The sequence below is a fragment of the Camelus ferus genome, chromosome 5, assembly GCF_009834535.1.
Source record: "Camelus ferus isolate YT-003-E chromosome 5, BCGSAC_Cfer_1.0, whole genome shotgun sequence".
Classification (NCBI taxonomy): domain Eukaryota; kingdom Metazoa; phylum Chordata; class Mammalia; order Artiodactyla; family Camelidae; genus Camelus; species Camelus ferus.
Genome location: NC_045700.1, coordinates 44,616,046 through 44,630,969, shown reverse-complemented (window position 1 = coordinate 44,630,969; position 14,924 = coordinate 44,616,046). Strand labels below are relative to the sequence as shown.

The window sequence follows — 14,924 nt, the reverse complement described above, 5'->3', positions numbered from 1 at the left end:
GCTATGAACTACCATTTTCCTCATTTCACATGTGTAGGTATTGAGGTAAGGAGACGTTACATAGTTTCATTAACACTACACAGGAAAGCAGAGATTTGAATTCATGCAAGTCTGATTCCAGAATCTGTCTCTTTGGCTATTTAACCATACATTAAGTTTTTCTTTTTACATGTATTTTAAAGTAGAATGCCAAAAGAGAACAAAGACCAGATGCGAAAAATAGAAAACAAACAGCAAGATGATAGATATAAACCAAAATATATCAATAACCACATTAAATGTAAGTTGTCTAAACATCCCAATTAAAAGGTACAGATTATCTGTTTGGATAGAGAAAAGTGCCAACCAAATTCTTACACAATGGATTCTGATTCACCACACTATCTTTTCCCAAATTTTCCCTCTTTTTTTGTACTATTCCTACCTCTACCTCATTGTGGCCTGAACATTATCTGGCTGTGGGGAAAATCTTCTCTTGGACAGGTTTATCATTTTCTGCATAGCCATTTAAGAGGTTCTGCTGTAATACACTAATCTTCTACTGTCTTACTCCAAGAGTTTAAGTTCCATATGGACCGAAGGTCCTAACACATTTATTATGCATTTCCCACTTCACAGTCTATAGCTTTTTCACTGAAAAACAGGCTAAGAAGAAATCTGAAGAGACCTAAGAAACTACTGCATATTTCAGAAAAACAAATGAGGTTGACCATAAGTATAGTATCACTATTTTATGTTGAAAAGGTTTCTTTCTTTGGAATAGTCCACATTGTGCTTAGTATCTTCTAGGTCATGAATATTTCTTATGATCATGCTTCTATTTTATCTTCCAGAAGTCCTGATTATAGCCACACATAAGCCCCAAGCTGACTTTTACCATATTCTGTAGGAAAGAATTTAGAAAAGGGGCCAAAGATGCTATGTCCCAAAGGAGTGTGGCAAGATGTCTATATTCTTGCTGAAAGGATGGCTGTGTTGCCAAAAGGGCAGAACTACTCTTTAAATCCATATTCCTTACCAAGCCCTAGATTTTGACCCTGAACTATCCGCTCCACTGAAAGCTGGTCAACTGTTTATCTTTCCTTTAAGAAAATAAAGTTTTAAAGCATTTCCCTAACTTGAAGTTCTTACAAGTGAAGGGAGAAGTATGGCCTTTGATATTCATTTTCTTCCTTCAAAAAACTAAACCAGTGGCACAGGTGGGTGGTCAACTGCTACCTTTAATACCAGTCTTGCTTCCAGCCTGTATGGCTTCCCAAATCTGAACTTCTTGCTCACATTAGGTCATATTACTATCTGAGTTTTATCTTCTACACAGTCCTGCCTAAACAACTCATTAAAAAGTACAAAAGCTTGCAAATAGTAGAAGCAGCACATAATTTAAAATGTTCTTACCAGGTTTTGCAGGGGCTCCTCTGGAGGGACTCAGTCCTGGGTGGTCTGGAGCAGCATGGCAAGTCCGAGAAGACAGTGAACCAGTCCCAGAAACAGGGTGCTTCAGAAAGACCCATTAAAAGAAACATTATTTTTATCCTCTGATTAGGCAGCCTTAAGGACATGGCTTCCGTATAACTAAAGGACCCTTAGCTCCAATTGTACTGGGGGAAAATCTAAGTATCTTGAGGTCATGTGGGTCCTTTCTTTGGGGAAATTAGTTGCAAAGTCTCAACACCTTTTGCTTCATTCATTTATTTCTTCCTCTGAACAAATCAACCTAGCCCTCTCCTGAATTAATTATAGTCCATACAAAAACAGCTATATGCCGATTTTCTCTCATACTTAATTTTTATTCCTAAGAAAGAAAAAAGAAAACCTATAGGAAGGTATTAATCTACTTAACATTTCTAAGTACATCATCCAAAGGATTTTGTTTTTTTAATCTTACATATGCTCAGCAGAGTTACTGGCAAAAACTGTACATTTTCTTCATTTCATCCTTTCAACATCAAATAGTAGGCAGCAAAAATTGGATCAGACTTCAAAGCCTGCTGTGGGCTCCAAGTCACAGAGAGACGCCTCCATTTCACATATTGAATTCGAGCAGGATATCAAAGTGCTACCAAAGAACCTCAGGTCCTTACTCAAAAAGAGGCTCTAACATCTGTAGAGAGTGGAGTGCACAGACAAATCACCTCAGGGAGCAGCCAGCATTTATTCTCAGCAGCAAATTTCCAGGCTTTTGATTCTATCTTCACTGTACCTCCCTGTCTCTCTGCTGAACCAAAATTCTTTAGTGAGCTGGGCTTTTGTCTCAAAGACTTCAAAATATCACTAACAGTTCATGTTTGGATGGCCCAACCAAGCAGCCACAGACAGGCTTCATGACCACGGACTTGGATGAGTCTGTAATAAGGATACACAGTTACTTCAGAATCAAGATGTCCAGCTACCTTAACTGAATGTCCTGCGAAGACATTGTACCCTTTTGAAGAACTCTGGGCTTGTGAATGCCTAAAAATAAAAAAAATTATAATTTTTAGAACTTTGGAAAATGGTAACGAACAACAAAAAGAACTTATAAAGAGGAATATTTTCCTCCAAAAATGTATCAGAACATACTCTAAGCTTCCATTGTTTCCCATTCCAGTCCTTGGTTAAAAAGGACCTGGTCAACTTAAGGAAATGCATCCTACCTGGTGCTGCTCCTACATCCACAGTCAGCCTGATTTAAAAAACTGCCCTTTTTAAAGCTGTGTGATCCAATCCAGCTTACTATTGGGCGTTCACAAACTTTACCAAGAAGCCAACCAAGCTAGGCTGTACTTCCCACCCAGCACATTAATCACATTGTTAAATAATTCAAGATAGATTCTGTAGTCAAATAAGTTTGGGAAATGCTGAGCTGTACATAGCCTAAGAGGTTTCCTTACTGCAGGAATGATCTTTTACAATCGTAACGTGCATTTATGGATTTCTAAAGTTGGGGTGGGGTGATGCAGAGTTTTCTAAAATAAATTGATCAAAAATTTAAAAAACTGATAACCTATTAACATTTATTAAAACAGTAATGTTTCATGGAGCAAAGTTTGGAAAAGCCAATTGTGCTGTGTCCCAATTTCCAGAAATTAGAACACATTGTATAAAAATGTGATAATTATAACTCACTGATAAAACAGGATTTTACAATCCCTGTCAGATGGAACCCAGGAGAGTGGAAAGCACTGACCAGGGGAAGGGAAGTCTGGGTTCTAACTCCTGCCTCAAGATCCTTGGTCTCTCTCTCTTTCTCTGTCTCTCCACACACAAACATGACTGGGCAAACTTTTCTAGTATTCTGGGTTCTAGTTTTCCTCATCTATAAAATGAGGGGATTGAAATAAATTATTACTCAGGCCTCTTCTAGTTCTACATTTAAAAAATCTTATTCTTTATTTCAACTGAAAAATTCATTTTCTGAAATGGTATTATCTTCAAAATGCATCATATATATATAGATTATATGCAATATACTCATTTGAGAAGTATCACATCAGTACCTGGGAAGAGGGGACTGTAATGATATATTTATTTGTGTGAATATTTGTTTATCATGTGTTTCCCACTATGGAATGTAAGTTCCAAGAAAGCAGGGACTGGATCTGCTTTATTCTGTACTTTATACTAGCACCTAATTCTGTACCTGGTACACTGTAAGTGCTCAATACATATTTGACAAGTTGAATAAACAAAAGGATGACTAGTGGACCCCCAAAATGTGGGCCATGAAGATCAGTAATACCCTCTGAATTAAAATTAAATTAATTAGCATTTATACAGCACTTCATAGTTTTTAAAATGCTTCTACATAATTAATGAGAATTTCTCAACCATTTGAACTAAGTGGTTTAACTGTCCCAATTATACAGATGAAGAAATCAGCTCAGAGAGGGTAAGGGATTTGTCCAGGGATCATGGCATATACCTGGTAAAGCTAAGACACTTAATCCTGTTAGTCTGACTCCAAATCCTCTGCTCTTCCTCTGAACAATGACACCCCTTGTGCCTTGGGTCTCTGTGCATTGGCCCAAGAACTCATTCCTGTCAGCTTAGGCAAGTCCCAGTGGCTCTGGGACACCTATAGGACAGGTGGATTCAGGTCCTCTCAGAGTCCTGGTGGGCTTTGGAGAAAATCTGAGAAGAGTTTGGCTGCCGAATTACCATGGGGTCTCCAATTTTGCCTTTCCTGCCCCAACAAGGATATATAACTTTTTAAGAACTCCTCAAGCTTGCAAGGCTTTTCAGGATCCAAAGGCAAGTGCAGACACATTCCACCTCTTCACTGGGATCAGCTCATCAGTTTGATTACTTCCTCACTGAAGCCTCTGAAGAATCCAAGGCATCTCAATATAATTTTCACATGTCTTACTTGGTTTCTAAAAGGCAGAGGCAGGATGAGTAGTGTACATAGGCACTTGTACTTGATTTAACAAAGTTAAGCAGGTTTCTTTCCTAAGAAGATTTCCAGAAACTTTAACTTAATAATATGCACAATGGAACCTCAAGAATGGAAAAGAATAGGCAGCATTTCCCAGATGTAATCTTACCAATGGAACCCATCTCCCCTGAAGCATGTCAAGGGCCCTGGTTCTTATAACACGCCTTAGCAAACACTAATCTTAGCAGCCTTTACTTGAAACAAATTCCAGTTTGCCTTAAAAAATGGTGTAAGTCAGGTTTCTTCAAAAGTCTAACAGCCTCAACTGCTCTGCAGCAATTTTATCAGATACATTGTCATATGCTCCAGGGACCTGAGACTGGAAGCAAGTGGATGATGTTTTGCAAGCTGTCAGTTCCAAAATGAGGAAAAGCACATTCACAAAAATCAGCCAATGCTTAGTGCCTGCACACATGTCACCAGGCCACGGACAAAGCATGGATGCAGGGTTATCTCATCTACTATTTCTAACAACCATACTCATTTTACAGGTGAGGGAATTAAGGATCTAGAAGCTTAATGACTTGCTTCATAATTTGTCATAACTAGTAAACAGTGCAGCATAAAACCTGCTGACATAGAAAAGGAGATTCCAAAGGGGAATTACTGACCCAGATAAGAATTATCAATTGCTGATAAAACTTTATAGACAAAAGGTTGATGGTGAATAGAACATTCATATGGTGCCAAAATGCCACCACACAGATTCCTTCTTCAGGTCACAAAGGGAGCAGGGTAACTGCATATTGGAGAAATCAGGTTACCAGCTCAATTAGTGCCAGTCTTAGCACCACTAATGCCTGGACGACGTTGCCTTGTGATGGGAGGCAATATAAAGTATTTGGCATCACTTAAGATATTTCTATTTTTTTCTTTTGGTCAAAAACATTTAACTTAATCCAACCAAAGCTTTAGATATACCAAAACACAGGGTATAGAGGGAAAAGCTAAGACCGAAAAGAATCAAGCAGACAAATATAGATGGTGAGTTATTTTATAGGATAATTGGTTCATTAAGTCAGTTTCATGAAAAAAGGGAATACTGTATATCTATAGAGATTTAGGGACCTAACAACTTGATATAATGTCCTAGATTGGATCTTGGCTTGGACAAATCATTGTAAAGGACGATTCTTAGAATAATTGGGGGATGTTGACTGTGGGTTGGTATTAGACGATATTAAGGAATTACTCTTCTTAAAGCATGATAGTATTTTGTACCTGTAGGAAAATTTTTTTAAAAATAATACTATTCTCAGCCTCTGCTAGGAATCACATGACAGAAGCCATAAATTTGGTTATCAAAGAGTGGTGAATAGGAGGTAGTTGTCTCTCTAGATCTGATTCACTGCATATTTCTAGGGCTCCTCTAGCCTCTCAGAAGCCATAACTAAAGTCTCAAGCAGACCGCCTTCCAGGGCTTGGCCACTCTCCTACTTTACTGCAGTCAGTGCATTGAATTGTGGGTTCTTGGGAAGATGGAAACTCTGTCACTACTGAGAATCCTTCTGCTGGGCATCTGCCCTGAAAAAGCCCCCCAGACAAAACTCACATTGAATTCTCTTTTCTTAAACTCCAATCCCAGTGTGACCAGATGAGAGGCAGCGTGGAGGCTGGCTCCTGAGCCCATGGGGCCTGAGAATGCCCCAGCATCTCTCTTCTGCAGCACAGATCCACAAGGCCAGCTGGCTTGGTCATGCTGGGTTGGTGGCACTAGGTGAAGTCACCTTGGTCCAAAACTAGGGCTAAACTTTGCAGCCTCCAAAAGTCAGTTTGCTAGTTCATTGAGGGGTAATGATTTTTGGGGGGAGCTGAGTTGCACTAACCAAACTCAGAAGGGTCATACTTGAAAAGTAGAATGCCAGTGTGTGATTTTGTAGTGAGTACCAAAATCTGGACTATACTTTCCCTCTCACTAGTTGGCTGATAAACTCTGGAAACCAAATTACAACTTAGAATTAAAACATAGGAAGCAGGGTGCTCTTTGGGGATCTGACCAATCAGGCTGGTCCTGTAACTGGTCTTTTTCTCCTTTAGGGTTAGAATCAGTAACTTTTTTCTTGAACAGGAATAGAGACATGCTGACTACCCTTTGACTCTCCATTTTCTAATCTTCATTTAAATTTCTTTGTGTGGTTTTTATTAACTTTCATAAAATTTGTAAGACTGTGCCTTATCTTTGATCAATTGTAATTCAGAATGGCTTCTAGACAAACTGAGAAACCCATTAGTCGTTCTTGAATGAAACCTATTAGTCATTCACTTGAAAGCATATTCTAATTTCAAATCGGGCTAGGTTGTAGCTAATTCATTGTGGGTTGATTTTTGTTAGCTTCCTGCCATCTCCAGATTTGGGAGTAGTTCTCATGGTAAACTCCAGTCTTACTTGGTAGCCCTGGGAGAAAGGCTAAGCAGCATAACCAAGTAAATTTGTTCCTGCCTCTTTAATACCTCAGAGAAAAAAAAAATCTTCTGTACATGGAGCTTTTACTAAGAAGAGGTCAATCTGTTTTCCCCAAGAAGCAGCAGCCAATCCACCCTGCAAAAAATATGCTCAGACCAAGACACTTTAACACAGTAGGAGCCCCATGAATCTTGACGGAGGCAAGTTTCAGACAAATAAGTCATACAACTTTCCTTCTGGAAGTTATTACCATGAAAGATAATAGAAAACATAAACATCTTCAGAAATGGTTTCAATAAGTTCAAGTTCTGAAGGTAAATTAAGACATTTAAGGAATGACATCAGAGAAGAGGACATGGCCCTTTGTAAAAGATCCGTGCTAACCTGAGCGCTAACAGGGTTTCCATATGAACTGGTCATAGGTCGAACCCCAACTGGAGATTCGAACATTCTCATTTAGTTCCTACGAGGAATCTGAACAGTCTAAGGGCTGAGGGTATAAATGTGGAACACCCAGATCTGAATCTACCCACACTGTCACTACGTATCAATTCTTTCTTGATTTATATCAGCTAGATGTCCTTGCATATTCTTCTTACTGCTTAGATTTATTTAAATAACTTTGAAGACACAGAAGACTGGAAAATAATAAAATATTTTAAGAACATAAATTATCGTGTTAAGTTCGAAGGCACCCAAAATGTGTCAGTTAATGCATCTTTTATTACAAAAACTGGAAGGTTAGGATTTCTAGAATGCTTTGTTGTTTTTCAACTCACCACCACCATCACAATAAATAAGTATTTGCCAAGCACACACTAACTTCCCAGGGTTGTATTCAGACTTCTGTGCTTTTGCCTGGAATAATCTCCTCTCTTGCCCACCTGGCCATTGCATCCTTACCCTTTAGCTCAAGTGTCAGCTCTTCTGAAGAACCTTTCCTGCCCCACCCCCATCCCAGCCACCTCTTCCGGGCAGAGTTGGAGGCTTTTTGCTGTGTTCCCACAATCTAGTGAGCACAACCACACTGAAAACTCGGTTTTGTACCTGACTCATCTGGTGCCACATCCGGACCAATTAAAACTGTCTACAAATCATCTGCTGAAGGTGAGCTTTATCAAATTCTGATAAGGGGGGAGAACAAAGAGCAAGTACCATAAATCATGTGGCTTTTGAGATACCAGAGCTGTTCCTATTGCTGTGCTCATCTTTTCTTCTTTATATTTTATTTAATGAAAATGCTCCACACTCCCAAATGGTCTGAATACTTACCAATCACTAATCAATGAAAGTATAGCAATATCTTTCTCCCTAAAGTAAATGACAAAAAGAACTGGTGGCAAAATGTTTCCTTTTTTAGAAATCTTTTCTGATTAAAAAATAATATATACCCACTGTTGTACTGTATAAAATACAGATATTCATGAGAAGAAAATAAAGATCAGGGAGACTCTCTACACCCAGATATAATATCTTGCTGTATATATTTTCAGACACTTTTCTATGCATGTAATATGCATTAAAAAAATGATGGCTCAAGAAACATTTGCCATTTTCACTTACCTTTTGTATTATGAGCATCTTCCCATACATCTGTGTGGAATACAACATATGTAAGTGCATGTATGTCATATTTATAACATGTATAATATACAGCACACTGTATAATATTACAATGTGCTATATAGTATTACACTGGTTGATTATCATAGGTGATTTACTAATCTTTTTTTAAATTGAAGTGTAGTTGATTTACAACGTTGTGTTAGTTTCAGGTATACAGTAAAGTGTCTCAGTTATACATATATACATATATGTCTAGTCTTTTTCAGATTCTTTTCTATTATAGGTTATTAAAGGATATTGAATATAGTATCCTGTGCTATAAAGTAGATCCTTGTTGTTTATCTATTTTATATATAGTAGTGTGTATATGTTAATCCCAAACTCCTAATTTATTCCTCCTGCCCCTTTCCCCTTTGATAAACATAGTTTGTTTTCTATGTCTGAGTCTGTTTCTGGTTTGCAAATAAGTTCATTTGTATCATTTTTTTAAGATTCCACATATAAGTGATATCATATGGTATTAGTTTTTCTATTTCTGCTTGTTTCACTTAATAATCTCTAGGTCCATCTATGTTGCAGCAAATGGCATTATTTTATTCTTTTTTATGGCTGAATAGTATTCCATTATATATATACACACGACATCTTCTTTATCTATTCATCTGTCGATGGACATTTAGGTTGCTTCCATGTCTTGGCTATTGTAAATAGTGTTGCTGTGAACACTGGGGTGCATGTATCTTTTCAAATTAGAGTTTCCTCCAGATATATACCCAGGAGTGGGATTGCTGGATCATATGGTAGTTAGTTTTTCAAGGAACCTCCATACTGTTTTTCATAGGGGCTGCACCAATTTATGTTCCCACCAACAGTGTAGGAGGCTTCCTTTTTCTCTATATCCTCTCCAGCATTTATTATTTGTAGAATTTTTATTGATAGCCATTCTGATTGGTGTGAGGTGATACCTCATTGTAGTTTTGATTTGCATTTCTCTAATAATTAGTGATATTGAGCATCTTTTCATGTGCTTGTTAGCCATCTGTATGTCTTATTTGGAGAAATGTCTATTTAGTTAGGTCTTCTGCCCATTTTTGAATTGAGTTGTTTGTTTTTTTGATATTAAGCTATATGAGCTGTTTGTATGATTTGGAAATTAATCCCTTGTCAGTCATGTCATTTGCAAATATTTTTTCCCATTCTATAGGTTGTCTTTTTGTTTTGTTTATGGTTTCCTTTGCTTTGCAAAAGCTTTTAAGTTTAGTTAGGTCTCATTTGTTTTTGTTTTTACTTCTATTACTCTAGGAGATGGATACAAAAATACATTGCTGTGATTTCTGTCAAAGAATGTTTCATGTTTTCCTCTAGGAGTTTTAGAGTATCTGGTCTTACATTTAGGTCTTTAATCCATTTTGAGATTAATTTTTGTATATGGTGTTAGAGAATGTTCTAATTTCATTATTTTACCTGTAGTTGTCCAGTTTTCCCAGCACCACTTATTGAAGAGACAATCTTTTCTCCATTGTATGTTCTTGCTTCCTTTGTTGCAGATAAATTGACCATATGTGTGGGGGTTTATTTCTAGGCTTTCTATCCTGTTCCATTGATCTATGTGTCTGGTTTTTTGTGCTAGTACCATACTGCTTGATTATTATAGCTTTATAGTATAGTTTAAAGTCAGGGAGCATGATTCCTTCAGCTTCGTTCTTCTTTCTCAAGATTGTTTCTACTATCCAGGGTCTTTTTGTGTTTTCATACAAATTAAAAACATTTTTGTTCCTTCTGTGAAAAATGCCATTGGTAATTTGATAGGGATTGCTCTGAATCTGTATATTGCCTTGGGCAGTATGGCCATTTTAACAATATTGATTCTTCCAATCCAAGAATTCAGTGTATCTTTCCATTTGTTCATGTCATCTTTCTTTCATCAGTGTCTAATAGTTTTCAGAGTACAGGTCCTTTCGCTCCTTAGGTAGGTTTATTCCTAGGTATTTCATTCTTTTTGATATGATGGTAAATGGATTGTTTCCTTTTTTTTCTTTTTCTGATATTTCATTGTTAGTATATAGAAATGCAGCAGACTTCTGTATATTAATTTTGTATCCTGCAACTTTACTGAATTCATTGATAAGCTCTAGTAGTTTTTTGTTGGCATCTTTAGGATTTTCTATGTATAATATCAAGTCATCTGCAAACAGTGATAGTTTTACTTCTTCTTTAGATTCCTTTTATTCCTTTTCCTTGTCTGATTGCTATGGCTAGTACCTCCAATACCATGTTGAATAAGAGTGTAGAGTGGGCATCCTTGTCTTGTTCCTGATCTTAAAGGAAATGTCTTCAGCTTTTCACCACTGAATATGATGTTAGCTGTGGGTCTGTCATATATGGCCTTTATTTTGTTGAGTTATATTCCCTCTATGCCCTCTTTTTGGAGAGCTTTTATTATAAATGGATGTTGAATTTTATCAACATTAACATTTATTTTTGATTATTTGTTTCCAGTTCTATGACATTATAAATAATGGATTATTAAAGTTATGTGCATATAGTTATGAGTACTCATCTAATTATTTGACTAGGATAAATCTTAATTTAAAGCTATTAGGTTAAAGAGTAAACAAGTTTTCTATTTTAAAGTTTTTGAATTGTATCATCAAATTCTCCTTTAAAAAGCAACAAAAATTAACATTCACATCCACAAAAGGAAGAAAGGACCCATTTGCCATATCACCAACACTGGGTATTATCAGTCTTTTTAATCTCTGCTTTAGCAAAAAAAAAAAAAGAAAAAAAATTCCTCATTATTATTTTATTTGGCATTTCTTGATTTCTAAAGAGGAAAAAACATTATTCCTGGGCTTTAATATATGATATGAAGGAAATACAAAGAGTATAGGAAAATGAATATAACCATTATGCAAAATAAGATCACTATTACTGTCAGGAAAAGTAGGGAAACAAAAAATGATAATCACAGCTTTTGTATTTTTTTTCTCATTGGGTTTGGCTACTTGGTAACTTTTCTAACTATTTTGAATGCATATCCTGTATCTCACCCGAGTGTCATTACTGAATGAGCTGAATATACAAGTTATACTTAAATATATGGATATTTGTTTGCTCTTGGACACATTTTAAGTTTCAAAACATGGCTCAAGGACAAATTCATCATTGGGCTCAAAAAGGCTGATAAATGTTTCATAATGCCATTGCTCTAAGGTAGCACTACTAGTCTGATTTATGTACTTATGCTAATTTCCCAAATCCCGTTGAGCTCTTTAAGTTTGATTATATTTGTCTGCCTCATTGCTCTTCCCCAACTGTGAGCCTATATATCCTTAATCTGCCTGTTCTTGTATTCTCATTTCTTTTTTTTTTTTTTCTCCTTTAGTATTTTACTGCTGTCAGCGTCACTGTGTAAAGTCTAAGGTAGGAGCACAAGGCTTTTCTTCATTCTGCTGAGAATGCTTGCTTCATTGAGGAAAAAAAGAACACTTGACGGAGGGCCCTTAAAGTAACCCAAGCTTAAAGTAACCTATAAAGCTTACTTCAGTTCTTTGTCAGCAACCAAGGGAGCCAAGAGAAAACTCAGCTCTAGGCCTGCGGATGGAATTAAGATGCAGTAGTGAGAAGAGCCGTGACCCGAAGGAACACATGGCCATGGGCTGAGGGCCACAGCAACAGCCATAAGAACTGACCAATGCTTCACCATGCAGAGGACCTGACTGGTTCATCTCATTCCACCCTCACATCAGCACCAGCAACATAGGTCCCACCAGGGTCTCCATGTCACAGATGAAGCCTGGGCTGCTTGAGTGGCCTGCCAAGGTGGCACCCAGATACCCAGATACAAACCAAGATCCGAAGGACACAGAGGGTGTGCTCTTAGCCTCCAGTGCCATTTTGTCACTGGGCTCTTCCAGATATTCACACAATCGTATTTGGGACCTTAATCAAGACACCTGGAGTGACTAACATTTAATTCTGGAAAACTTGCCAGGAGGCAGATTAAATTAAATCCAAACTAGGTCTGAAGATAACCCTTAACCCCTGTCCTGCTGACCTTTTGCTTACCTTATGTCTATGGACATACATTAAGATTGTACACACCTGTGCTTCACTCAAGGTTCTAATTTGGTGACAAGCCTTCTTGAGATTCTGCACAATTATAAGAACAGCATATATTACATTGTGCAATTTAAAGTCCTCTGTAGCCTCCCAGACAGCATTCATTCATTCCACATGTATTTATTGAGCCCTTTTGCCCCATATCGTTACTGGGGATAGAGCAGTAAATGAGGAAATCTATGATTCTGAAGTTCATAAGAACCTACATTCTAGCGGGAAAGGCAGACAATAAACAAAAAAATAAGCAAACATGTAAGCATGTTAAATAGAATTAAGGGTCAAAGAAGAAAATTAAAGCATAGGAAGTGCTGGAGGCAGGGTCTGCAATTTTAGATTAAGTAGTTACAGAGATGACACTTGAGTACAGACCTTAGTAAATAAATAGGAATTGATGTCTTCGACTATGTTTTCAATTGAAAGCTCCTAAAGGGTAAAAAACATTAGATATTATGGCACACAGAGGCAAGAGGACTGTTGTAAACACTTAGTCAAAGTTTAGCAACACATTTTACAATATGTATTCATGATATACACATATATATTCATGATATGTTAGTGTCAAAGCACTTTGGTTAGTGTTGCCATATAAAATACTGGACACCCAGTTAAATTTGAATTCCAGGTACACAATGAATAATTTTTTTGGTATAACATTGTTCAAATACTTCATGGGACATACTTATGCTAAAAAGAAACTTGTTGTTTATATAAAGTTCTAATTTAAGTGGGTATCCACTGCATCTTTCTTTGCTAAATACAGCAACTCAAACTTGGGCAAATCAGCACCTTAGCTTCTTCATCAGCAAAATATAAATAAAAATTCTTGGCCAGTTGGGCCAAAGTGATTACATTTATGCTTTCTGGCAGAACATAATAAAAATATGACAGTAGGATTTTTAAAGGATTAAATTAAAAGGCCTATACTTGGCCTGAATTCAGAAATAAAGCACACACTTAGCAAAGTGTTATACTTGTTGTTTACAGTTTTGACTTCTGAAGGACAAACCTCTGAACTTGGAAACTTCAGGCTCCACGGGATGGAGAAGGACAATGACAATTACAACGACAATTACGTGGAGTGGCTTCCTTTCTGTAAGCTTTGTCTCTCCTTTAGGTGGGGTCACAAGGTAACTTGTGGGTTGAATTACAGTTCTAGCACTTTAAAGACTGAGTTAGGCCAGGCATAGATTTGTGATGGCAAAGGAAACATCATAGACCATTTACTACATTTTTTTCCTGCTGTAAGCAGGGAAACTGAGGCCCAGAGAGGTGATATGACTTGTCCAAGTGAGTCAGAGGAAGAGACAGGTCCAACATCCACGTTTCTTGGATGATGCTCTTGTCACCAGTGCATCTCCAGAAGATAACATTTAATCCACTTTTCCTCCTTTAATTCTGAAAGCAGTGCTCAGTTTGAGGAAGAGAAGCAAGAAACCCTGCAGTGAAGTGCATGACAAACAAGGAACTGAGGGATGGGACCCAAAGATGAGGGAGGGGGCATGAAGGTGGGGAGGAACACTTTAGGGAGTTTTTTAAAAACAAAGTGAAAAAGTCTAAACAAGATTGTGTGTGGCGGGTGCTGGCCAGTCAGTGATGTCACAGTGGAGAAGCTGGAGGACAGACCCCAAGCAGTGCCATGCTGATGTGGACAGACATGTAGGTGTGGATGGAGAAGTATCAGTTTCTAAAGAGAAAGTGGCTGATGAATTGCCCTGTTTAAAGGAGGAAAAAACCCAATCCAAAAATGGGCAAAAGACTTAAACAAGCAATTCTCCAAGGAAGACATACAAATGATCAATAGGCACATGAAAAAATGCTCAATATCACTAATTATCGGAGAAATGCAAGTCAAAACTACAATGAGGTATCAATCACCTCACACCAGACAGAATGGCCATCATTCAAAAGTCCACAAATGACAAATGCTGGAGAGGCTGTGGAGAAAGGGGAACCCTCCTACACTGCTGGTGGGAATGCAGTTTGGTGCAGACACTGTGGAAAACAGTATGGAGATTCCTCAAAAGACTAGGAATAGACTTACCATACAACCCAGGAATCCCGCTCCTGGGCATATATCCAGAAGGAACCCTACTTCAGGATGACACCTGCACCCCAATGTTCATAGCAGCACTATTTACAATAGCTAAGACATGGAGACAGCCTAAATGTCCATCAACGGATGACTGGATAAAGAAGAGGTGGTATATTTATACAATGGAATACTACTCTGCCATAAAAACCGACAACATGACGCCATTTGCAGCAACATGGATGCTCCTGGAGAATGTCATTCTAAGTAAAGTAAGCCAGAAAGAGAAAGAAAAATACCATATGAGATCGCTCATATGTGGAATCTAAAAAAACCAAAAAACAAACAAAGCATAAATACAAAACAGAAACAGACTCATAGACATA

General features: G+C 37.5%; 1 protein-coding gene across 1 annotated transcript in view; it reads right to left on the bottom strand.

Annotated features, from left to right (window-relative positions):
- MYO3B (myosin IIIB) overlaps window positions 1–14,924 on the bottom strand; it is a 313,633-nt gene that overhangs the window by 75,411 nt on the left and 223,298 nt on the right. Inside the window, exons 26-27 of the mRNA XM_032479659.1 lie at window positions 2,391–2,451; window positions 1,396–1,495 (exon numbers count right to left, since the gene is read on the bottom strand). Coding sequence (XP_032335550.1) covers window positions 1,396–1,495; window positions 2,391–2,451 — 161 coding nt within the window. The remainder of the gene's footprint in view (window positions 1–1,395; window positions 1,496–2,390; window positions 2,452–14,924) is intronic.